This window comes from Salvelinus namaycush, chromosome 6, assembly GCF_016432855.1.
Source record: "Salvelinus namaycush isolate Seneca chromosome 6, SaNama_1.0, whole genome shotgun sequence".
Taxonomy (NCBI): domain Eukaryota; kingdom Metazoa; phylum Chordata; class Actinopteri; order Salmoniformes; family Salmonidae; genus Salvelinus; species Salvelinus namaycush.
Genome location: NC_052312.1, coordinates 22,266,062 through 22,290,227, shown reverse-complemented (window position 1 = coordinate 22,290,227; position 24,166 = coordinate 22,266,062). Strand labels below are relative to the sequence as shown.

Sequence of the window (24,166 nt, the reverse complement as noted above, 5' to 3'; positions counted from 1 at the left end):
AAACTTGTAATAGGCCTGATTACCAGCAATGACGAGACAGCATACAGGGAGGAGGTGAGGGACCTTGCGGAGTGGTTCCAGGAAAATAACCTCTCCCTCAACGACTGACTGGGCTGATCAAGGAACTTCAAGAAACAGCAGAGGGACCACACCCCTATCCACATCGACGGGACCGCAGTGTAGAAGGTGAAAAGCTTCAAGTTCCTCGGCGTACACATTACTGACCATCTGAAATGGTCTACCCACACAGACAGCATGGTGAAGAAGGCGCAACAGTGCCTATTCTCTTCAGGATGTTGAAGAAATTAACCTTGCACCCCTAAGACCCTCACAAACTTTTACAGATGCACAATTGAGAGCATCTTGTCGGGCTGTATCACTGCCTGGTACGGCAACAGCTCCACCCGCAACCACAGGGCTCTCCAGAGGTTGGTGTGGTCTGCCAACACATCACCGGGGGCACACTGCCTGCCCTCCAGGACACCTACAGCACCCGATGTCACAAGAAGGCCAAAAAGATCATCAAGGACATCAATCACCCGAGCCAAGGCCGGTTCACCCTGCTACCATCCAGAAGGCGAGCTCAGCACAGGCGCATCAAAGCTGGGACCGAGAGACTGAAAAACAGCTTCTATCTCAAGGCCATCAGACTGTTAAATAGCCATCACTAGCCGGCTACCACCCGGTTACTCAACCCAGCACCTTAGAGAATGCTGCCTATATACATAGACATGGAATCACTGGTCACTTTAATAATGGATCACTAGTCACTTTAATAATGTTACATACTGCTTTACTCATTTCATATGTATATACTGTATTCTATTCTACAGTTTTTTAGTCAATGCCACTCCGACATTGCACATCCTAATATTTATATATTTCTTAATTCCATTATTTTACTTTTAGATGTGTGTATTGTTGTGAATTATTAGACACTACTGCACTGTTGGAGCTAGGAACAAAAGCATTTCGTTACATTTCTGTTGGTCAGATAAGACCTAAACCAAATCACTGCTACAGTACATCATTTAGACCCATGCATTTCCATTTCATCAGGAGAATATCATTGTCCAGTGTCAAAATCTTTTTGCAAGTCTAACATGGCCCTACTTGTATACTGTACTTCCCATTCTCACTTTTCTGCTTGATGTGGTTAAAAAGGTGGATAAGGCCAGTATCAGTGGAATGAGCTGTTCTAAAACCATATTGGAGTTTTTTTTTTTAAAGTTTGTGCTGAGGATTGATACAGGCCTTTAGTTTCCTACATCTGTTTTACTGCTTTTCTTGTGGACCGGATCCACCCTGGCTGTTTTGAGATCATTGGGGGAATTTACCACTACTAATACCTAGGTTAGGGGTTAGGGTTAAGGTTAGGCTTAAGTTTAGGAGTTAGGTTTAAGGTTAGGGTTAGGGGAAGGGTTAGCTAAAAGGGTTAAGGTCAGGGTTAGAGGAAGGGTTAGCTAACATGCTAAGTAGTTGCAAAGTAGTAAGTAGTTGAAAAGCCGCTAATTAGCTCAAATTGTCTGTGATGAGATTCGAACTCGCAAGCTTTGGGTTCATAGACATTTGCGTTATATGCCTACTCACCCATCCCGACCAACTACACTACTTTCATTTTAACCATACAAAACTTAACATATTATACTAATTTGGGTGTGTCGTTTACGTTTACTATGTTACATTTAGTCTATGAGAGCAGGCTGCCACTGGTGGGGGGAGAGTGTTGGAGAGATTTTTCAAATACTGTGAGGTAATATCATCAGTTTTTTTTAAACGGACTTTGTTGACTTACTGTGTGAGGTGAAGAAAAAATGACTGAGAAACTCAGCTTATTAGTGGTGGTGATTTAAGACAATAATAAATCAGACATCCAGTTAGCATATTTGTGCTCAGGATCGCGAATTCCATCAACATTACGAGGACAGAGAAACCAGACACATTGTCACGCCATGGCCTTAGTTATCTTTGTTTTCTTTATTATTTTAGTTAGGTCAGGGTGTGACATGGGGGATGTATGTGTTTTGTATTGTCTAGGGCACAGGTGTCAAACTCATTCCACGGGGGGCCGAGTGTCTGCGGGTTTTCGTTCCTGCCTTGTACTTGATTGATGAATTAACATCACTAATTAGTTAGTAACTCCCCACACCTGGTTGTCTAGGGCTTTATTGAAAGGAAAAACCAAAAACCTGCAGACACTAGGCCCTCCGTGGAATGAGTTTGACACTCCTGGTCTAGGGGGTTTTGTATGTTTATGGGGCAGTGTCTAGTCTAGGTCTATGTATGTCTATGGTTGCCTAGATTGGTTCTCAATTAGAGACAGCTGTCTATCGTTGTCTCTGATTGGGAACCATATTTAGGCAGCCATATTCATTAGGTAGTTCGTGGGTGATTGTCTATGTGTAGTGTTTAGTGTCAGCACTATTTGTTCTATAGCGTCACGGTCGTTGTTTTGTATAGTTTGTATAGTGTTCTTCATTTTTCGTCTTCAATAAAATAAGATGTATTGTTATCACGCTGCGCCTTGGTCCTCCTCTCTTCCACAATACGACGATCGTGAGACACATGCTCATTGATCACATGGAGCGCTCCTTACAAAATACAATGAAAAAATTGTCAACATTAGTAAATGATGGTAAGAAATAAACCAAAACTTGTTTCCCAGAAATGTAGCAGGTTGTGAACTCCGCAAACAAGTAAAGGACATATCCAGTGCTTGACTTGAACTGAAATAGGTGCCTGTACTCATTTTGGGTGCTGGTACTGTTCATATTTATGTGAAGGAGCTCCACAATAGGTTTGAGCTAATATTCTGTAAGAGGAACAGGAACTCAAGCAGTAGAAAATGGAATGTGCCGGCACTCAGCTCTGGTGAGCTCATGCCCAAGTCAAGCACTTTGATTGAAAACTTTTACCATAGCAAAGGTATCACAAATGACTTGTTTTAGCTGGGTATGGTAACAGAGAACAAAGTTTCCAATCTGCTATGCTTAATGAGCACAAACAAAGCAACTGGGTTGGTTAATCTTCCTGCAAGATTCATAAAGTATAATGCCTGTGTCACTGCTAAAACAATAACGCATAATATTGTAAACCTTTCTAACGTTAGTCACCTAGGTACCTAGCTAGAAATTATAACATATTGTATGTTTTACAAATTTGTAACATATAATATAAATTGTAAATCGTAGCATATCATACGAAATGGGGAATGGACATCCACAAATGAATACATACCATACAAACGTAACATATCATACTAAATGGAGTGTCTCGGATTTACGTACAAAATAATAAAATGCTCTGAGACCAGGTGGCAAGATCCACTCTCTGGGCCACACCCAGCACTGTGTAGCTTGCTGTGGTCATGAGCAGGCCTTTGACATGGGCAGGAGCAGGCCTGCGAGCCTAGGGCGAGATAATGCCATGTTCCTTATTTGATATTTTTCCCATTCCCTTTTAGCCAAGGTTAGAATTGTAAACTAATAGAAAACAGAACTGAACAATTAATTGCGAGCACTGCTCCAGATCACTTGATATCCACCACGACTGGTAGAGAGGAACAGAGAGGGAGAGAACCCCGACTTAACTCAAACGATACTGTATGTTGTACAGCAGAGCGTGTGTCTGACTCCAAACCCCCACAACTAAATAAATAAGAGCATATCATGAGGGAACCGCTTACAAAGCAGCGCTGGTAGCTCTCCACACAGAATGGTCCCCATATATAAATATCCAATGTTTTTTTCTCTCCCCTACCCCTACCCCAATCCCATTATAATTTATATAAGTAATGCAACAGAGGGGTTATGGTTAATATGATGGCTTTAGGCTTGGATTCTTCAACTGACAATTACTGTCACGAAATGCTAGATTCGATTATTTGTTGCAAAGAATTACAGGGTGAAGTTAATTCTAGTTTACAGCGGAACCACCTACTTATCTATGGAAAGGGAAGTGTTCTATGTCGGGCATGACGTAAATGGAATTCCCCTTATCTCTTGATTTACTCTCTGTGTTTTGATCGTACACCCTGGTGTATCTGCGCATATTTGTTTCCTGGTGTCACCATTCACCGAGAGGTCGGGTTTAATGTGCTTGTTTTACAAGTATTAAGTAACTTTGAATGTCATATTTCTGTAAAACTGTTAGTCCTAATTCTAAAGCACCAACGATATTTAATAAATAATGAATACGCAACTTAACTTAGCTGTCGGTTTACGGTATTACCGATAATAACCAATTGAAGTCGTGCATGTGACTGGCAAGAGATAGGAGTTGAGTTGACTTTATGAATGTCGCAGATACTCTAGGATTTACGTTGTTGTGTCTATTGTTTCGTTTTTGAAGACCACACAAGTTCAGACAGAAACTCAAATGTTGTTCAATTGACACTTCATCTCGTTTTATTTTACCAACGGCTACTGTCGGTCTGGCACATCGTTTTTTGATCTTACGGTATTTATGAATTTTGTACTGTATTATTTTAAGTTCGCAGAAGGCAGCATCAAATTATTCCAATAGCCTATTAGAAATCTACATTTTGAGCCACAGTGAAAGAGAGCGACTTTGGGAGAAGGATGAATGCGTTTAGAGAATTGTTGCGTTTGTTCATAATATTATTTAAATGTAAAGTCTACATTTAACTTTGTAAATTAAATAAAACTATTGTTAGCTGTGGACGAGATTGGGTTTAGAGAATGTTTGTCAATTCCTGTTATTATTCCTACCTAGAAGTCTCGCGAGGCAAACCTTCCAAATCTCGCTCGACCCATAGAGTTCGCCAGCTTGTTGTCCTAAAACCCGGAAATTAGTTACCTCGTTCGTTCAACCATCTCTATGATAAAAATGAACGGGGAAAGAGTTTTGGAATAAACGCCGAAAAGAAGGTTAACACAGGCGTAGGAGATCTTATACGTTTTGTTCTATGAAATAATAGCAGTCAGCTAACATGACCTTTGAATTATTAAGCCTTTATGTGCTTATTTTTATTACATAAATTCTTCAAAATTCACAAAAAGGGACGTTAGCTGATGAAGATTATCTCCTAGAACAAAACGTATAAGATCTCCAAAGCCTGTGTTTACCACAGACCTTATTTTCAGCGTTTATCCAAAAACGCCATTCATTTTCCCCATAGACTTTGTCCAACGAGCCATGGCGGAGTTAGTGCCTCCAAAAAAAACATTACTATTTATCTCTATAGATCTATGGCAGATCATTGCCTGACATGGGCATATTAAGTTATTCATATTTTATTGGAAATAGAATAAATTGACAGACCATTTATTTCTCCGTGTGTCTCGCTCTCTCTCTTTCCATATCCCTCTGTCTGTCTCTCTTTGTCTCTATCTCTCTCTCCCACCCTCTCAGTGAGTTCTGACACAACCCCCCATTCCCATGGCCTCTGCCCTGAGCCATCTCTCTCCAATGTCTGGAAGAGAGAGAGAAGGATGGAGTGATGGAGGAGGAGAGGACCAGGTGGAGGATGAGTTTGCATGTTCCGGCGCGCTACGCGGAGCCCTACTGTCCTTCCACCCCTCCCTGGAGAGGATATTTGGGGTGTCCTTTATGATCGGGAGAGAGGAGGATGCTGTGTTGCCACATGATGGACAGATCTGGCTTAAACTAACAGGAGGAAGGAACGACGTTGTGGCTGCCAAAGTAAGAAATTACTCGTATTATTATTATTATTCTGAACTCTTTAGTTTTAATGTTATGTGCAATTTCATGGTAACAGAATTACGCTTTGACTCGGATTTTCACTTTAAAATGTATGCTAAACAAAAACAATTGATTTGAAAGCTTAACAAACCATACAACTCTATTCACAAGGACTACTTCGACCAATTTACACAGATATTTAAAAACAAACATTTACTGGAAGAACCGTGCTGATACCAAAGTTTGGTAACTGAGTTACGGTCAAATCTCCCTCAGTTTTTTATGCGACCACGTTTCCCCCCCCCAAAATATTGTTATTGAACTACAGTAGGTGAAGTGGATTTACATCTGGTAATGGAATTACGGTAATGGAATTACATTATGGGTCCCTGATCTGTACTATACAGAAATGCATAATTATGGATATGAATATCATTCTCTTCATGGTGATGTATCCTGAATAGGTAAACAAAGGTAGAAATATGCAATATACTTCTTTTGCATATATGGGTATTATTCTACACATCTGGCTATTATTGTAATGAGCTCCACCCCCAAAAAATACCACATTTGGTTGGTCCGGACTGGATCAAATCTGAACCAATCATAGTCGTCTATGTTTCACAACTTTGGACAGCACAGTACAGCACAGTAGAGTACAGTACAATACAGTAGAGCACAGTACAGTAAAGCACAGTAAAGTAGATATGTTCAGTACAGTATATTATACTGTGCTCTACTTTAGTGTGCCCTACTGTACTGTACTGAACTCTACTTTACAGTACTGTACTTTACTCTACTATGCGTGTCTTTACTGTACTGTTCTCTACTGAGATCTACTGTACTGTGCTGTCCAAACTTGTGCAACATAGTCGTCTATGAGTGGTTCAGATTTGTTCCGGCCAGGACCAAATTTCAACTACTTTTTAACACACATTGACGTCCAGTGTTGGTCGGTGCTCAGTGGGTGAGGATGTTTGTTACAGTAAATCGAAATAGTGTAGGTGGTAGGTGTCATGGTAGGTGTCAGTAAGAGCCGGTAGAGGTGACATTAACTGGAGAGAGAGAGAAGAGAGAGAGAGAGTGAGTGAGAGGGAGAGGTTGTCAAGACAGTCACAGTCTTGCTTTGACCACCAAACGACAGAAAGAGAATAAAACTGTTATGAGCTGAACATAACAGTATGCCAGTGGAAGGGAGGACAGTAGCAAGTGACCCAACTGTGGTTTTTGACTACTATTGTAGCCAATTCAATTGCAGTAATTCTGTTACTGATTTTTTTGGTAAGTCCTAACATAATTATGAGTTTTATTCACTTAATAATTCATAAACAAACTTATTGTCAGTAAAAACACTAACTATTTTGTAGTTCAACCTTTACTTGTTACTTCTATGAACATACATTTTCCTCCCTCCACATGAGGGAGAGAAATTAGAAAATATCTTCAAGATATGTGGGTTTTTGGTAACGGAATTACAAGGAAATGTTTCTTAAACTTACAGAAGGCAAATCATTTCTCCAAAACCAAATGTAAGTGTAGATATTAGTTGGCAGGGGTCATTAATTCAACAATATTGTGTTTTGTTGTATTTCTAATAGCTTTTAAGACATTTGTTGTCTAAGACCTCTTTTCCATGTTTGACCAGAAATCAAAGCCTTTGCTTATTCCACATTTTCAGGATGGAAAATGCTTGAAAAAAGTTTTTAAATAATATATAGACTCTTAGCTTTCATTTGACACCCAATTTGACATGCTCCTATGAACTTCAGATGTTGGTGCTCATGGGTCCTTTTAGATGGAAATGCCCTTATGTTAACATGTTTTACAGTTGAGATTAACCTTTTAGTCTTTTGCATTAACACTAGGTGGTAATTTCACTATATGTGTCATAAGGACCCTGGGGTTTTTCTGATCACGTGATCTGACTGGGGAAAACTCCAAACGTTATATAGGACCCAAGTACCTGTCATCTGTATTTAACATGTCTCTCTGTCTCTGTCTCTCTCTGTCTCTCACCCTTCTCTCTCTCTGTCTCTCACGCTCTGTCTTTCTCTCGCTCTCTCTCTCGCTCTCTCTCTCGCTCTCTCTCTCGCTCTCTCTCGCGCTCTCTCTCTCTGTGTCTCTCACTCTTTCTCTCTCTCTCTCAATCTTCCCCCCACCATTATCCCAACCCATCTCTCTCGCTCTATCTCTCTCGCTTTCAATTTCAATACAATTTAAGGGGCTTTATTGGCATGGGAAACATACGTTTTCATTGCCAAAGCAAGTGAAATAGATATTAAACAAAAGTGAAATATACTATATATATTTTTACAGAAAACATTACACTCACAAAAGTTCCAAAAGAATAAAGACATTACAAATGTCATATTATGTTCAAATAGTTAAAGTACAAAAGGGAAAATAAATAAACATACATATGGGTTTTATTTACAATGGTGTTTGTTCTTCACTGGTTGCCCTTTTCTTGTGGCAACAGGTCATAAATCTTGCTGCTGTGATGGCACACTGGTATTTCACCCAATAAAAATGGGAGTTTATCAAAATTGGGTTTGTTTTCGAATTCTTTGTGGGTCTGTGTAATCTGAGGGAAATGTGTCTCTAATATAGTCATACATTTGGCATGAGGTTAGGAAGTGCAGCTCAGATTCCACCTCATTTTGTGGGCAGTGTGCACATAGCCTGTCTTCTCTTGAGAGCCAGGTCTGCCTATGGCAGCCTTTCTCAATAGCAAGGCTGTGGTCACTGAGTCTGTACATAGTCAAAGCTTTCCTTAAGTTTGGGTCAGTCACAGTGGTCAGGTATTCTGCCACTGCGTACTCTCTGTTTAGGGCCAAATAGCATTCTAGTTTGCTCTGTTTTTTGGTAATTCTTTCTAATGTGTCAAGTAATTATATTTTTGTTTTCTCATGATTTGGTTCGGTCTAATTGTGTTGCTGTCCTGGGGCTCTGTGGGGTCTGTTTGTGTTTGACCAGAGCCCCAGGACCAGCTTGCTTAAGGGACTCTTCTCCTGGTTAATCTCTCTGTAGGTGATGGCTTTGTTATGGAAGGTTTGGGAATCGCTTCCTTTTAGGTGGTTGTAGAATTTAGATTAGATTAAAAAAATTGCGGGTATCGAGCTAATTCTGCTCTGCATGCATTATTTGGTGTTTTATGTTGTACACTTGTAATGTCTGCTTCCGACACACCTGTATGTCATTGTCACACACTATTTAGTTCAGTTATATGCACCCCATCATTGTGAGGTATTGTTTGTTTTGTGTTTTTATATTTCCTGTTTGAGTCCATAAGAAGTACAATCTGTGGCTTACGTATGTCCTCAGTGGGTGTAGGGGGGGTTTCAGTAGGGCTATGGGGGGGGGGGGTGCTCAGAGGGGGTGGGATCCCCTGGGCTTTGGGTTCTTCATTTATCTGTCCTGCTGTGATGTCGAGGCTATGGTTAGGATCTGAGGTGGGCTGTTCTGCTCGCTTCTCTTCGGGGGAGGCCAGCTCTCTAATGGGTTGTTCTCTCTCACACGTCATCTTTCTCACCTTCTCCCTCCACCTTCTCCTCTCGTGCTCTGTTCTTCTCCTGCCGCTGGGCCTTCTTCTTCAGCCCCTGCTCTTTCTCCTGTTGAAGTTGTCACAGCACAATCCAGGGTTCTGATATGTCTCTCTCCCCCTCCAGCTCTTCAGGTCTGGTTGGGGGGGGTGTTGTTGTGCTGGACTGTTGTCTGGGTCTGTGTTGACTGGAGTGTGTTCACTTGCTGTTCCCAGCTCCACCTGCCTCACCTCCAGCTGGGTGAATTTATCCTTCATTTTAGTGAGGGTGTAGTGCTCTGTGCTGGGAGGTTGACTTTCTGCTTGGGTTGCTCGTCTATGGGGTTGTATAATGAAGAGGTCTGACTCCCTCGGGGTGGGGGAGTCTTTCTCAAGAGAGAGCTTCTCCTGCTGCGCTCCCTCTTTGATTCGGTGTAGGTCCAGCTGAACTGTTTGGGGTTGCCCTGTACCAATACTGTTCCAGACTTAACATTGGCTTAATCAGAGTCCTTGTTGTCTAGTGTCCTGAGTTTCCACCCATCGCTAACACCCCCCCACTTGACAGAGGGGTAGTGTGTTAATATAGCACTGCGCCATGCCAGCGGATGGTCTGTGTGGAAGTTGCTTACGTTCCCTCTCTCCTCCAGTTGTTTGTTAAGGGAGTTGTGAACCAGGAGGCCCCGCAGGAGGTTCCGTATCCAGGGGTCCTTCACTGTGTGTTCTGTGGAGCACGGGGGCTGTTCATGGACTGCCTGATCAGAAACACCTCTGCTCGCATAGTGGTAAGCATACACATGCTCGCTCCCAGGCGCATACTCAAATGCAGGCACACAGACAAGTGTATTCTCTCACACACACACACTCACTCACTCACTCACTCACTCACTCACTCACTCACTCACTCACATGGATAGATGGATAACGAAAGAAAGAAATGCACATTAGAGGAGAGGAAGAAGGTTGTGGGTTTGAGTCTCTTTAGTCCTTGAGAGACTAAAGTTGATCTTCTCCCTTTTTTCAAATGTTCCTTCCTCCAGGTGGTTTCCCCAGGCTTCCTGCTCATCTCAGGTCTGGCAGAACCAGTGGTCAGGGCCTACTCCCTGATCACAGACCTTGTGGAGCGCTCCAAGGGCACCCAGGGACAACTCAGCGAGCCTAGTGACAGGACAGCAGGCGAGACCCTGGATTCTCGTCGGGCCTTCAAGTCCCTGGTGGAGAGATGGGATGACAGGCACACTCTGGACCTGCTAGTGCTACCGGGAGCAGTGAAGGAGACTTTACTGGATCTGGTGAGGGAATCTTGGCTGGGATCTAACACTGGTCCCGGGGGCTTGAACCCGGGTCATGGGGGTTCAAACCCAGGTCATGGGTGTTTAAATCCCGGTCCAGGGCTGGGCTTGAACCTTGGTCTTGGGGGGTCTAGAGACGGAGTGGGTCTAATGGACACTGATACACAGAGACTATGGGACAGCCAATACGAATTAGAGGCACTAACACTTATGGATAGCAGAATAGGGACCAGAGCTGGAGAGGCAAGGGACATACAGGAAGTGCAGGGGATTTCAATGACCAAATCAACGACCAAACCTTCCGAACATTCCTACCACAACCAAGACCCTGGTCTACGGAATATTGAACAGTTTTCTCAACAGACGTTCACTACCGCACCTGTAAAAGGTAGAGAGGGAAGCAGATATGGGACACACGGAGGGATAGGGATTGGGAACGAAGCAGCCCCCCGAGATCCCATCTTCCACTCTTTCCCCCAAAACGAAGACATTCGTGGTCGAGCCGAGGGGTCGGAGGGGGCAAAAGAGGTACAAGGGCATTCCCCACAGGAGGTAAAGGAGGGACACCTGGAAGAGGAGGAGGAGATGGAGACAGAGGAGGGAGAAGGGAACATGTTGTCAGTAGGGAGCAAGGAGGAGTTTGGCCTGCTTCTGAAGTTCTTCACGGCTATGGGCTATGCGGAAGACGTGGTACTGAGGGTCCTAGCCCAGACCAGACCCAGAGAAGCTTCCCAGATCCTGGACCTGGTGCAACAAGAGCAGAACCGGACCAGACTGGCCATGAACGGCCTTGTGGAGCTAGCGCATAGAGAGGTGGAGGAGAGGGGAAGAGAGGGGGAGGAGTGCGGAGGTGAAGAAGTGAGAGGAAAGAGAAGCGGTATAGATAAAAGAGTGGAGATGGAAGGAGGCGTGGGAGAAGGGGTGAGGGCTAGAGAAGAGCAAAGAGAGGAGAAGGGAAGAGGGGGGGAGAGTGCAGGATTGTCTGAAGAGGTAGGGAGAGGTGAGGGGGGCAGGGAGAGCGATGAAGGGAACAGTAAGGGAGGAGAGGTGGGGAACGAGGAGGATTTTGTACTGGGGGTGCTGAAGAGGGCTGCGGCCAACTGTGGGTACACAGAGGAGAAGGTAACAGAAGTATACAGTACGTTACCTGAACTGTCCATACGTCAGCTACTCCTGGAGCTACAGAGAGAAGGCACCAGAGAGACAGAAGCCAAATCCCAGGACAGGGTACGTGACGAACCAAGAGAGGTGAATGAGGTTGACTCAGAGGTACGGAAAAAGAAGTGCAGAAAAGAGGAAACGGAGAAGGAGAGGGGTAAAGAGAGGAAGGCACCGGCACAAACATTCACAACTACTGAAAACCGAGGAGTAGAAAGGAAGAATGCCAAAGGTGAAAGGAAGACGGATGAGGTAGGAGGAGTGAAAGTGCCAAACCGAACCGTTGATGGCCCAGTTAGGGTTGAACCGGATCTGGCTCAGTGGAATGCTGTGATGAACCAGGTTCCATTCCCGACCCATGGTCTCCAGAAGAACCCCACACAGACACGACAGCAGCCCGCCCAGACACACACCCCCCGTCGAGCCAGCCCCCCTTTAGTCAGAGGGCCTCCCCAGCCCACCTACCCCATCACACTACCTCCACAACCCACCAACCTTCCCTTATTTCCCCATCAACTTGTTTACCCTCTCACCCAGCCACACCAGACCACCTTAGACTCCGCCCTCACCGTGAATAACTCCTCAGCAACCAGAGTGAAGGAGAAACGGGGTTTCCTTACCCTAGCAACAGAGGTTCCAGAAAGAAAGGGTCTCCCTGCCCCGGCTGTTGAAAGATGGGGTCTCCCGCCCATGGCAGCAGGGTCTTTAGTGACGGGGCAGCAGCGCTTCCTGGAAGGACTACAGACGCCCTTTGACCTCAAGCTGACTGACCAACCAGGAGACCCAGGGCTCAGGATGGTGGTCATCGACGGGAGCAATGTTGCCATGAGGTGAGAACGAGGGAATGAGAGAAGTGAGAGGATGAAAATATAAAAAATAAGATGGAAAATGTAAAAGAGCAGGCAAAATGTTGAGATTATTCATTCAATCATTAAGTTATTTAGTAAACGCTTTCACTGAAAGCAGTGTAGAAACAACAAAGTGACATACCTGTGTGGCCCTTGGATTACATGAATCCACAACTGTTTTAGTTGTAATGTTATGGTCCAACTAACAGCTATTGTTTTCATGATTCAAATAACAAGTATACTACACAGCCGTGTTTAATGTTTTTATCTCACTCCTCTGTAGTCACGGTCTGGGTCATTTCTTCTCGTGTCGAGGAATCGCCCTGGCCGTGCAACACTTCTGGAACCGCGGCCATCGCAGAGTCAGCACCTTCCTGCCCCAGTGGAGGCAGAAGAGAGACTCCCGGGTCAAAGGTAACACTTCCTGTCCGTCTGGAAGGCCAGACTTTACATCCATCCAGCTCTTTCATTTCACCAGTTTTGTCAAGTCACTTCAGGAAGTGAAGTTTTTTTGTATGGATTTGGCATTAATGTATTTGTCCATGAATTAATTCCCTTCCTGAATTGACACCAAGCCTGTATAGTATTATCCCTAAGGAATGGATTCATGGTGGCAAATGTGTGTGACTGTGTATACTATGTTGTAAATGAGCAGTTTTTGGTCTGTTGTTTTCAGAGCAGCACTACCTTACTGACCTCCAGAACCTGGGTCTGCTCTCCTACACCCCCTCCAGAGAGATCGAGGGGAAGAGGATAAACTCATACGATGACAGGTTGGATCCTCGCTTCTGTCATACTATAGATCTGTTGGAAACAGCTTTTAAACTATATACATGGCTTATAAACAGCTTACAATCTTTATATAAACAGCTGCTTATTAACGGCTTCTAAACGTTGCATGAATATATTTTATAAACTCCCTTAACTGCTTATAAACAGCTTTGTTACAGTTTAAGTTCATATATGCACATTATAAGGCTTGTTCGTGCTTAATAGGGAATATTCTCTAAATGGATGAATTGACGTCCCCATTGCACTCTTCCCTCGTCCTTCAACCCTCTCTTCTCTGCAGGTTCATGCTGCAGCTGGCCCAGGAGACGGATGGAGTGATCGTGACAAATGACAACCTTAGAGACCTGCTGGATGAGTCCCATAAATGGAGAGACATCATCAAGAAAAGGTAGAGAAAGAGAAAGAAAGGAATGGAGGAGAGGAAACAGTTGAGACGATGGGCATGAAATATTATTGGTCAATAAGTTGACTGTATATTGGCAACTGTCCAATGCAATCAGAAACATTTTCAGAAATAGATTTTGGATAGATGTGTGCCTTGCACCGGGCAGCAACAATATCATTTTCATTCTCCCTTAGTGGATTTGACAACTAAAGTCAACCTTTTGTATAAACCAACACCCTTTTGATTTGAAAGGGATATTTTGGGCTCATATCTCCATAACACCAGACCCTATTTACATCTTGTTTTAAAAATGCCGACTGTGTGCACATTTGTATTCGCATATCAAGAAACGCATCTTCATGCCAGGTCTAAATGCAGATTTTCTCTGTGCAAATGCAATTAGGCCAGCCGGGACCACATTCAGTGGGCAACATCATCCAGTGCTCCGTCTAAAATAAAGCGTTATTCAAGTGTTCCACCTATTGAATGTAAAAAGAGCAAGGGGAGAGCGGACTACTGCACACAAAATTCAAAATGTGGTGTCGGCATTTAACCGCCTGTTTTACTAAAACGTGCCAACGGCGGACCGTTATTTAGGACAGGTGCGTATCATTTTTGTTTGAAGTTTTCAATTTCGTCTTCGTCATCACTATCGCACTATAACCGTCTCTCTCTCCCCTTCAGACTTTCCCCATCGAGTTTCATACATTATGTCTTTGCATTATCCGGTAAGCTATAGGCTCATTTATTTCTGATATTTTGCTTTCTATTTCTACAAATAGACTAGGCCTAGTCAGTGGCGATTTTAGCATGTAGATCTTGGTGGGGCAAACTCCTCCAAAAATGTTTTGATGCATACCAGCAAAGCATCCACACAACACTAAACAATACATTAATTGCGCTATAAACGGTGACAAAAGGTGTCCACAAACTGTTAGGGCCTACATAAATCTGTCCCAACAGCAGAGCTTTCTTTTCAGCACCATGGAGTGAATCCTTACCACCGCTACACCTGGCTATCAGCGGAGCCTTGTCTGGCAGCGAAACAGTTCATTCAGCCTCATTTACTGCCTTTGAAAAAAAAACATAGCTGATATGGCTGACTTGCTTAAACAAATGTGGTTTCTACTGACAATTCAGATGTACAAACTATGGCATAAGGGAACGATGAGCGGATAAGAGGCAATCCGTCATTTCTATTAAGACATTAATGACCGAGCTAAGACGGACTTAGTGAATATAACTATTTGTTCTCAAATATACAGTGACATAATTCAGAACATGGGCCACTCTTACAGTATTCTCCCTGTACACCAAGTCAGAACCATAGGATAAATAAAGCGGCATATAAGCAGACAATGAAAGCTCTAACAATATTCGATGATGACATTTATCTAAAACAGGCTATAGGCTACATGTGCACTACCAAGTCAGAACAGTAGGCTACGTTATGAGGGGGAAAGGGACCAAATTATTAGGGTGAGGCACATGGGCTACTAACAGATTACTACACAACATACACTTAGTATTACTTTCTTAGCTACAGTATATGTATCTCCCTGGCATATTACATCCTTTATGCAGCAGCATACAATACATTTTTGGACTTTGTTTTGCTGTGCTCACTTGAACAGGAAGGTGGCGCGGCAGTCCTTCTTGTGGGCAAATTTTGTCATAAAACTATGTATTCAGTCTGGCATTCTCTGGATTTATGGTGCTTTCAAGACAACTGGGAACTCTGAAAAAACACGGTCGAATCATGATGTACGTGATCTTCAGGTTGGAGCTCTAGAAAGAGGTCAGAGTTCCCGACTAGGAATTCCGAGTTGGATGACCACTCAAAGGGTATAATCCGAGTTCCCAGTTGTCTTGAACTCACTGAAGTCTAAGATTTCCTAGTTCCAATTTTCCAGTTGTTTTGAATGCGGCAGAAGTCATGCTGGATTGACAGCATGACCAATATATTCAACCTTTTCTGGCCCATGGTGTTGCATGTGAATGTTTATCCTTTTAAGCTTGTAAAAGAGACCCTTAAACCCAAACATGGACCAAACACCCTCTCCACTGAATAGCAGGCTAGTGATTGCTTTGCAACGCGTGCAGTTAGCCACTGATTCCTTCCAAACCACTCATTGTTGAATTTGCGATTTCCAACTGTGTAGTGTTTATGTCTGATGGCCGATGAGTATCGATACGTTTTATCTACAATTTCTGTTCAAATGGCAAGGATTGAAAAGGATTTGCCAGTAGATTGTCAACTTGATTCATGATGATGACTGCTTGCTAGCTAAGATTCTGAAAGTATGATGTTGACATGATCAGTCCAATCAAAGCTATGGTAGATAACGTGATTTGATGTCATTTATCGTCCACTTATGTTGTAATAATTGCATTGTTTGCTCTATAACCTGTTCCAACGATCACATTCTCACTCATCATAATATGCAATAAAACCTGTGCAGAATAGTCCGGAATAGGTAAATAGTTTAGTCCGGAATAGGTAAATAGTTATTGCAGTGAAGATGTCAGCAAATATTGGCATGTTCATTCCGGAATAGCCTAAGATGACGCTCAAAGGGAACGATGGAAAACAGTTAACGTGAAAAAGTTGAATAGCACTCCATTGACATAATGACGTAATGTAGCTGTCACGGATTCCCCCGGTACTGCTGCTCATTCCGTGCACCAGCTCCGGAGGTCTATGTCCCCGGCCTCTAGGTGTCACTGAACTGTCATTATCAATTCCCTTGATTAGTAATTATATATATACTGTATGTGCCCTCTGTTCACCATTGTCTTGTCGGTTATTGTTCCCATGTCCGTTGGTCTTATGAGTACCTGTGCTTAGTTGTTTCGACTTTCGTGCTGCGTGTATTGTGTACTCGTTATTACGGGTCTCGTCCCGTGTATTGTTGTGGACTTGTTATTACGGGTCCCGTGTATTGTTGTACACTTGTTATTACGGGTCTCGTCCCGTGTATTTATTAGAGGTTTAACCTCACTCTTTTGTTTGGGTTACCTCCCTGTGTTTTTGTATATGTGTATGTTTAGGGCTTCGTCCCCGTGCCTTTTCATGGCATGTTGTATTTTTGGGTGGAGTATTAAAACTCCCTATTAGGTATTCCTACGTAACGTCGGCAGCTGGCCAACGAAAGGCCTATAGCTGCCAAAGTTGTGTCGGTCAGGGCCAGTTGCAGCTGTCGAAGTTGCGGCGTGGGACGGGCCAGTTGCAGCTACCCGAAGCTGCAGCGGACAGGCCAGTTACGGCGGTGGACAGGCCAGTTGCAGCTGCACGAAGTTGTCGGACGGGTCAGTTGCAGCTGCCCAAAGTTGCGGTGGCGGACAGGCCAGTTTTAAATTTTGTTTTACCTTTATTTAACTAGGCAAGTCAGTTAAGAACAAATTCTTATTTTCTATTACGGCCTAGGAAGAGTGGGTTAACTACCTTGTTCAGGGGCAGAACGACAGATTTTTACCTTGTCAGCTCGGAGATTCGATCTTGCAACCTTTCGGTTACTAGTCCAACGCTCTAACCACTAGGCTACCCTGCCGCCCCAGTTGCAGCTGCCCGAAGTTGCGGCGGCAGACGGGCCAGTTGCAGCTGCCATAGTTGTGGCAGACGGCCCAGTTGCGGCGGCGTGCGGGCCAGTTGCGGCTGCCGAAGTTGCGGCGGTGTCGGACGGGCCATTCCCGCTGTCTCCATTTAGGGTTGGTTATTCTGTCACATTGTATGAATAAAAGCTATTTTTCTCAGTTCCACGCTAGGAGCTTTTTACTCAACTTTTATAAGCCATAAAATGTGTGTCCTACTCGCGCTACAACCAGCACTGCAGAAGTATGAATGAGTAAAAGGAAAGTGTATCTATAGGCTTGTGTTGTTATTATTAGCGGCTTGGGTCTTTTAATATCGAGAAATATTTAACTTTCTCTGTTCATAGGAGTAACAACATTAATTTGTGCATTATGCAGAAATAATGCGGTGCGACTTGAGTTTCGGTATTATCTGGATGACTGTGCCGCTTTTTGGTCAGTGTTAGTGGAGGGATGTTGAGAGGCAGACCCTTTGTCTGCTGCTCTCTCCCTCCACTGAGACTGACCATCAGATGCTGGCCCAGTAAAATAGCCCAGTATAATAAAAAGCTTATTATTTAAATGTATGCTCCCTCAGCTGTGCTTCACAAGTAATACAACAATATTACCGGTGTGATCATATGGCCTACCTCAAATGTTTTTATGTTTTGGGCTTATAGCCTACTGCACAAACCTCATTGCTACAGTACTGTTTTTAATAGGTTAATGTTGCGTAGGCTTACGTTTTTTAATTAATGTAAAAAAAAATCTGAGTGGTAGATCTCACTCATTAAAGGTTGGTGACCGCTTATGTAGGCCTATAGGCTATACACTGTATATAATTGAATTGTGAGCACAAATTATCTGCATAAATGAGAGGGAAGGTTAGATCCGAACACAATGCGGCCAGAGTGCACGCATTTTATGTACAAGGTTTAATTGCAAGTAAATGCGAGGCCCATGTTCGGCATGTCATCCTAATCACAGCTGTTCAGATAGGAATAATACAAGCTGTAAATTAGGTCTCAGTGTCATACTGATTTTGTATTACCCAGACTCCTCCAGTACACGTTTGTAGGTGATCACTTCATGGTGCCTGATGACCCGCTGGGCCGAGAAGGACCCCATCTGGATGACTTCCTACGCTCACTGCACTGGTAACACATACACATTTCCTCTTACTCTTTGACTAGATTTCTCCCACATAAACATGTACACATTGCTCATACTCTTTCTCTCCCTACTTCCCTTTCTTTCTCTGTCTCTCTGTCTCTCTGTCTCTCTCTCTCTCTCTCGCTCTCTCTCTGTCTCGCTCTCTCTCTGTCTCTGTCTCTGTCTCTGTCTCTGTCTCTCTCTCTCTGTCTCGCTCTCTCTCTGTCTCGCTCTCTCTCTGTCTCTGTCTCTGTCTCGCTCTCTCTCTGTCTCTGTCTCTGTCTCTGTCTCTGTCTCTCTCTCTCTGTCTCTCTCTCTCTGTCTCTCTCTCTGTCTCTCTCTCTGTCTCTCTCTCTCTCTCTCAGGACTCCTGTCCCAGGCAGTCACTCATTTGCGGGCATTGCCTCCACCCCCTTCCCCCAAGCTCCCAGGGCCCAGACAGAGGTCCTGAAGTCCAGCCAGGCCCGTGGCAGAGGGAAAAGGAAGGGGCAGGCTAAGGCTGGACACGGTAGCCCTGGAATGGACCTTGTTCCGGGGATGGGCCTTGGCCTGGATATGGAGAGGAGTGCAGCAGAGACCTCCAGACTTAGGGAGAGCTTATCCCAGGTGTTCCCAGGACAAGACAGCATTGTTACTCTGGTGCTGCAGTGTAACCCTACAGTGACTGACATCAATTCACTGTCAGACTTTATGCTGCAGCAATAGATGGAGAGTGAGCAGGGGGGTGTAGACTGAGTAATGGGGGGAGGATGCTTGTTTGTTTGTGTGTGTGTGTGTTTGAGGTGGTATTCCAGAAAAATAAGACTACTATTCGAATACCAATAACTTTCACTTTCTTTCTTCCTTTCTATTCAGTCGAGTCCATCGTGTGTATATTGATGTATTAATGTATATTATTTAAGTGTTTGAATGATAGGTTTAGTTAAAAGACAGACAGATCTTCAAATTATGTTTCTTAATAGATTTTTATCCAATTAATGTTGGAAACAGGATTTAAATACTGCAACACAATTTTTAAAACATATTTCTTACCCTTACATTTTTATTTTATTTATTGTAACACTTATTGTAACACACTGGCCACTGTTGGATTTAGTGTTAGGGATGAGTAGTGTTGCTGAATTCAGTGTACAATGTTATCTATTAAACATGACATTACAGCATGAAATTAATAAGTTGATGATGCTCAACTTCCAATTAATAATTTCAAACTCAGAGGTGTCGTACTTCAATAGTATAACTTTGTTAATGTTATTGCATGAACTGTAGTTTAAAGAGTAAGACAATGATTAGTTTATTTTTATACTGTATATTCATACTATAAATGCAGTTTGAAATAGGAATAATATTATTGTAAGAAGAGTTAGAAAATGCATATAAACTATAGTAAGAATGAACAAATTTGAACAATCATTAATTGGTAATATTGAAAAAATATCATAATCAATCAAATCTCATTAATCAATCAATGAATTAACCAATTACACATGTTCTCCTTGTGGGGACTGTTACATTGAATGTAACCCACAGAATGTAAATTCAAACACACGTTTGTCATGTTAAGACAGTTGTTTACACTTAGAAATAACAAGAAAAGTAAATACATTGAATCAAAAACATGGAAGGTGTGCTGCAGGGTTTGATTCTGGGTCCTGTACTTTTTACTGTTTACATTAACAAAATCGACTTGTCTGTAAAAAATTGTAACCTGCACTTGTATGCCTAAAGTACTGTTGTTTATGCTATCGTTGACCAAGCACGGTTGACCAAGCTCTGTCTGACCAAGCTCTGTCTGAACTACAGTCTACCTTCATTGTATTACAGAAACACTTTATTGACCTGAAATTAGTATTGAATACAGGTAAAAGTATATGTAGTTCTCTAGAGCGCATAAACATAACTCTGTTTTAAGCATATGTACTTTGTATGGTGTCAATATTGATCGTGTCCCTGCTTACAAATATCTGTATAGATGAAAAGCTGTCTTTTAAAAAGCATATTCATGAGTTAGTTAAGAAGCTGAGAATAAAAATGGGCTTCTTCTATAGAAATAGGTCCTGTCTCTCGCTAAATAGTAGAAAGCAGATTATTCAGTCAACATTCCTATAGGTCCTAGACGACGGCGACATCATCTATATGAAAGCAGCTGCTACTTCATTAAAGCCGTTAGATGCAGTTTATCATAGCTCATTGCGCTTTGTTACGTGCGACAATTTTAATGCTCATCCCTCTGCATTCTCTACCAGAAAGTTGGTTGGCCCGTTTTGATGTCACGTAGGTTGATACATTGCTATGTTTTCATTTATGAAAGCACTTTTACAAAAAGTCCCACTTTACCTAACGTCATTACTAAACTTTAGACATACGAGTTACCACACCTGGTCTTAGGGATGGTTAACTCTGGAAATTCCTTTGGTGTCTACTGAGTTAGGTAAATCAGCTTTTAGTTTTCATGCACCTTATTTGTGGAACGATCTTCAAAATGTTCTTAAATTTGTTGTTTTGGTGCCTCTGTGGCAATTCAGAAAGCAGATTTTAGGACCTTATTACTGATGAATGTGTTATTTTTTTATGGCCGTGTATTTTCTTTCTTTCTGCTTGCATTTTGTATTTATATTAATGTGTGTATTTTCTGTAATTTATGTAATTCAGGGCTCATCTGTAAAAGAGACCTTGGACCCCTGGATAAAATAAAGGTTAAATAAATAAATGAATGGTGAAACATTGACATTTCTTGGAATTATTGTTTGAACAATTCATAACCAACAAAATCCAAATGCAATTTGACATAATGTAGCAGTAGTAATAATATTTAACTATTGTTGGCTAGAGATTATAAAGAATCAGATTTTTTTAAATAATAGTTGGGGAAACTAAGTGGACCTGACTGACTTGCGAGCCAATATTTCATTTTCAAATTGTTTTAAATTAGGTTAGGGTTAAGGGGTTGGTTATGGTTATGGTAAGGCCAGTTTTAGGTTTTGGCTAATTGGGATGTTTGTCAGAAATGTCCCAAATAGCCTCCTGTAACAATATTTACAGTTCCAACTTCATACTCGGTTCACTTTTTCCTCCTTTCTTCTTGCTCTATTCTTCCTTGTCGAAGATCTTTCCATCGGGCTGCTCCTTCCATCTTAGTGTGACATCAGACATCCACTTCTTCCTCAGCTCTTTCTTCATCTGAGGAATAAAACAGCATTTTGTGTACTGACTACCGACTATGCAGCCTTTACTAACCCTTTACTGTTCGCTCCCTTATGTATGCATTCATAAAGCTACATAACACATTATGGCATCAGCGATAGGCAGTCATAAACATGACCAAGGGCCTAAGATGCTTTGAAAGGTACTTTTAATGGTCGCTGCAGAAGACAGGCAAATCTGTAGTAAATGATAGCTGAGAGGAAGAGCAGGTGAGACTCACCTGCTGTAAGATGGCCTCCTGAATGGCAGGTTCAGCCAGGTCCGTGTTCTAGCCTCGCTCTTCACTGGGACTAACAGATACCGATACGGTCATCCGACATACTGTTGGGTTCGAAATCATTGACACCCTTGATAAAGATGAGCAACAATGATTGTATAAAATAAATAATTAAAATACAGAGCTATATTGTATGCAAAAATATATAATGTATGGAAATAATATTTTATACAAATACGGTTTTGTTTTGTTTAACAAGTCATCTTTTTTTTCTCAAAAAGATAGGGGTCAAAATTGACACACCTGTTTTCAATACCTTTCAATACCTCACCTTGTGAGGATAACGACACTGAGCCTTTTTCAAAAATATTTTATGAGTTGGAGAACACATTAGGAGGGATCTTAAACCATTACATTTACATTTTAGTCATTTAGCAGACGCTCTTATCCAGAGCGACTTACAGTAGAGTGCATACATTTTATTACATTTACATACTGAGACAAGGATATCCCTACCGGCCAAACCCTCCCTAACCCGGACGACGCTATGCCAATTGTGCGTCGCCCCACGGACATCCCGGTTGCGGCCGGCTGCGACAGAGCCTGGGCGTGAACCCAGAGACTCTGGTGGCGCAGCTAGCACTGCGATGCAGTGCCCTAGACCACTGCGCCACCCGGGAGGCGCAGTGGTCTATTACTTCATACAGAATCCTTCCAGATCCTTGATAGCCATCAGACTGCCCTCTTCAATCAAAACCACAGGTTTTCAATGGGTTTCAAATATCCTGGTACGGGTAAAGTTTGTGATGCAATTGACATTACCAAGGGCCCCAAGACCAGTGGAAGCAAAATAGCCCCATAACATAAAAAATCCACCACCATATTTTACAGATCTGTGGAAGTGTACCAAAACATTTCTGCAGCATTGAAGGTCCCCAAGAACACAGTGGCCTCCATCATTCTTAAATGGAAGCAGTTTGGAACCACAAAGACTCTTCCTAGAGCTGGCCGTACAGCCAAACTGAGCAACTGGGGGAGAAGGGCCTTGGTCAGGGAGGTGACCAAGAACCCGATAGTCACTCTGACAGAGCTCCAGAGTTCCTCTGTGGAGGTGGGAGAACCTTCCAGAAGGACAACTGTATCTGCAGCACTCCACCAATCAGGCCTTTATGGTAGAGTGGCCAGATGGAAGCCACTCCCCAGTAAAAGGCCCACTTGGAGTTTGCCAAAATGGACTCTCAGACCATGAGAAACAAGATTCTCTGGTCTGATGAAACCAAGATTGGACTCTTTGGCCTGAATGCCAAGCGTCACATCTGTAGGAAACCTGGCACCATCCCTTTGGAGAAGAATGGTGGTGGCAGCATCATGCTATGGGGATGTTTTCGGTGGCAGGGACTGGGAGACTAGTCAGGATCGAGGGAAAGATGAACGGAGCAAAGTACCGAGAGATCCTTGATGAAAACCTGCTCCAGACTACTTAGGACCAAAGACTTGGGTGAAGGTTCACCTTCCAACAGGACAACAACCCAAAGCACACAGTCAAGAATGTCATTGAGTGGCCCAGCTAGAGCCCGGACTTGAACCCGATCGAACATCTCTGGAGAGACCTGAAAATAGCTGTATAGTGACACTCGCTTCCAACCTGACAGAGCTTGAGAAGATTTACAGAGAAGAATGGGAGAAACTCCCCAAATACAGGTGTGCCAAGCTTGTAGCTCATACCCAAGAAGACTCAAGGCTGTAATCGCTGCCAAAGGTGCTTCAACAAGGTACTGAGTAAAGGGTCTGAATAGTTATGTAAATGTGATATTTCCGGGTGTTTTTAGATACATTTACAAAATTTTCCAATAACCTGTTTTTGCTTTGTCATTATGGGGTATTGTGTGTAGATTGATGAAGGAAAAAAATGATTTAATCAATTTTAGAATTAGGATGTAACGTAACAAAATGTGGAAAAAGTCAAGGGTGTATGTGTCAAGACAGTGTTATGACCATATTGTAACAGGTAATGACAGGTCATGTCATTACCTGTTATGACATATTATGACATGGTTATGACCGTGTCATAACGTGTTATGACGCTGGGTGTCAAGCGTTATTCATGTTTTGCTCATCAGATAGACCCTGTCGACACCACACACATACACACACTATAACATATAACTCACCACAGTAGCAACAGAAGGGAAGTTTCATCTCACATGTGTAGTCTTCCCATTTGCCTTACCAGACACCAACACACAGCCCCCGTAGAGATTATTAGTATGCTAACATGATTGCCATTGCTAGCTAGATATCTAGCTATATTGGTTGCCTAGCAACAAACATCTTAAGAAGATTCGCAAGACGATTGTTGGGGGTTAC

The 24,166-nt window shown here is 42.8% G+C and overlaps 1 protein-coding gene across 1 annotated transcript; it reads left to right on the top strand.

The window, feature by feature from the left end:
- Positions 1–4,341: 4,341 nt before the first annotated feature.
- On the top strand, positions 4,342–19,546 carry LOC120049787 (NEDD4-binding protein 1-like). Its single transcript, XM_038996204.1, has 9 exons — positions 4,342–4,458; positions 5,374–5,664; positions 9,832–9,966; positions 10,222–12,461; positions 12,763–12,893; positions 13,156–13,252; positions 13,552–13,659; positions 18,282–18,383; positions 18,744–19,546. Exons 2-9 carry the CDS (start codon positions 5,401–5,403, stop codon positions 19,081–19,083), a joined length of 3,417 nt encoding a protein of 1,138 aa, XP_038852132.1. The 5' UTR covers positions 4,342–4,458; positions 5,374–5,400; the 3' UTR covers positions 19,084–19,546.
- Positions 19,547–24,166: the final 4,620 nt, after the last annotated feature.

Coding starts and splice junctions, on each gene's coding strand:
- LOC120049787 (XM_038996204.1), top strand. CDS start 5,401: ATGGCCTCTGCCCTGAGCCATCTCTCTCCAATGTCTGGAAGAGAGAGA. Junction 12,462..12,762: donor GGGAGCAATGTTGCCATGAG/GTGAGAACGAGG, acceptor ACTCCTCTGTAG/TCACGGTCTGGGTCATTTCT. Junction 13,253..13,551: donor ATAAACTCATACGATGACAG/GTTGGATCCTCG, acceptor TCTTCTCTGCAG/GTTCATGCTGCAGCTGGCCC.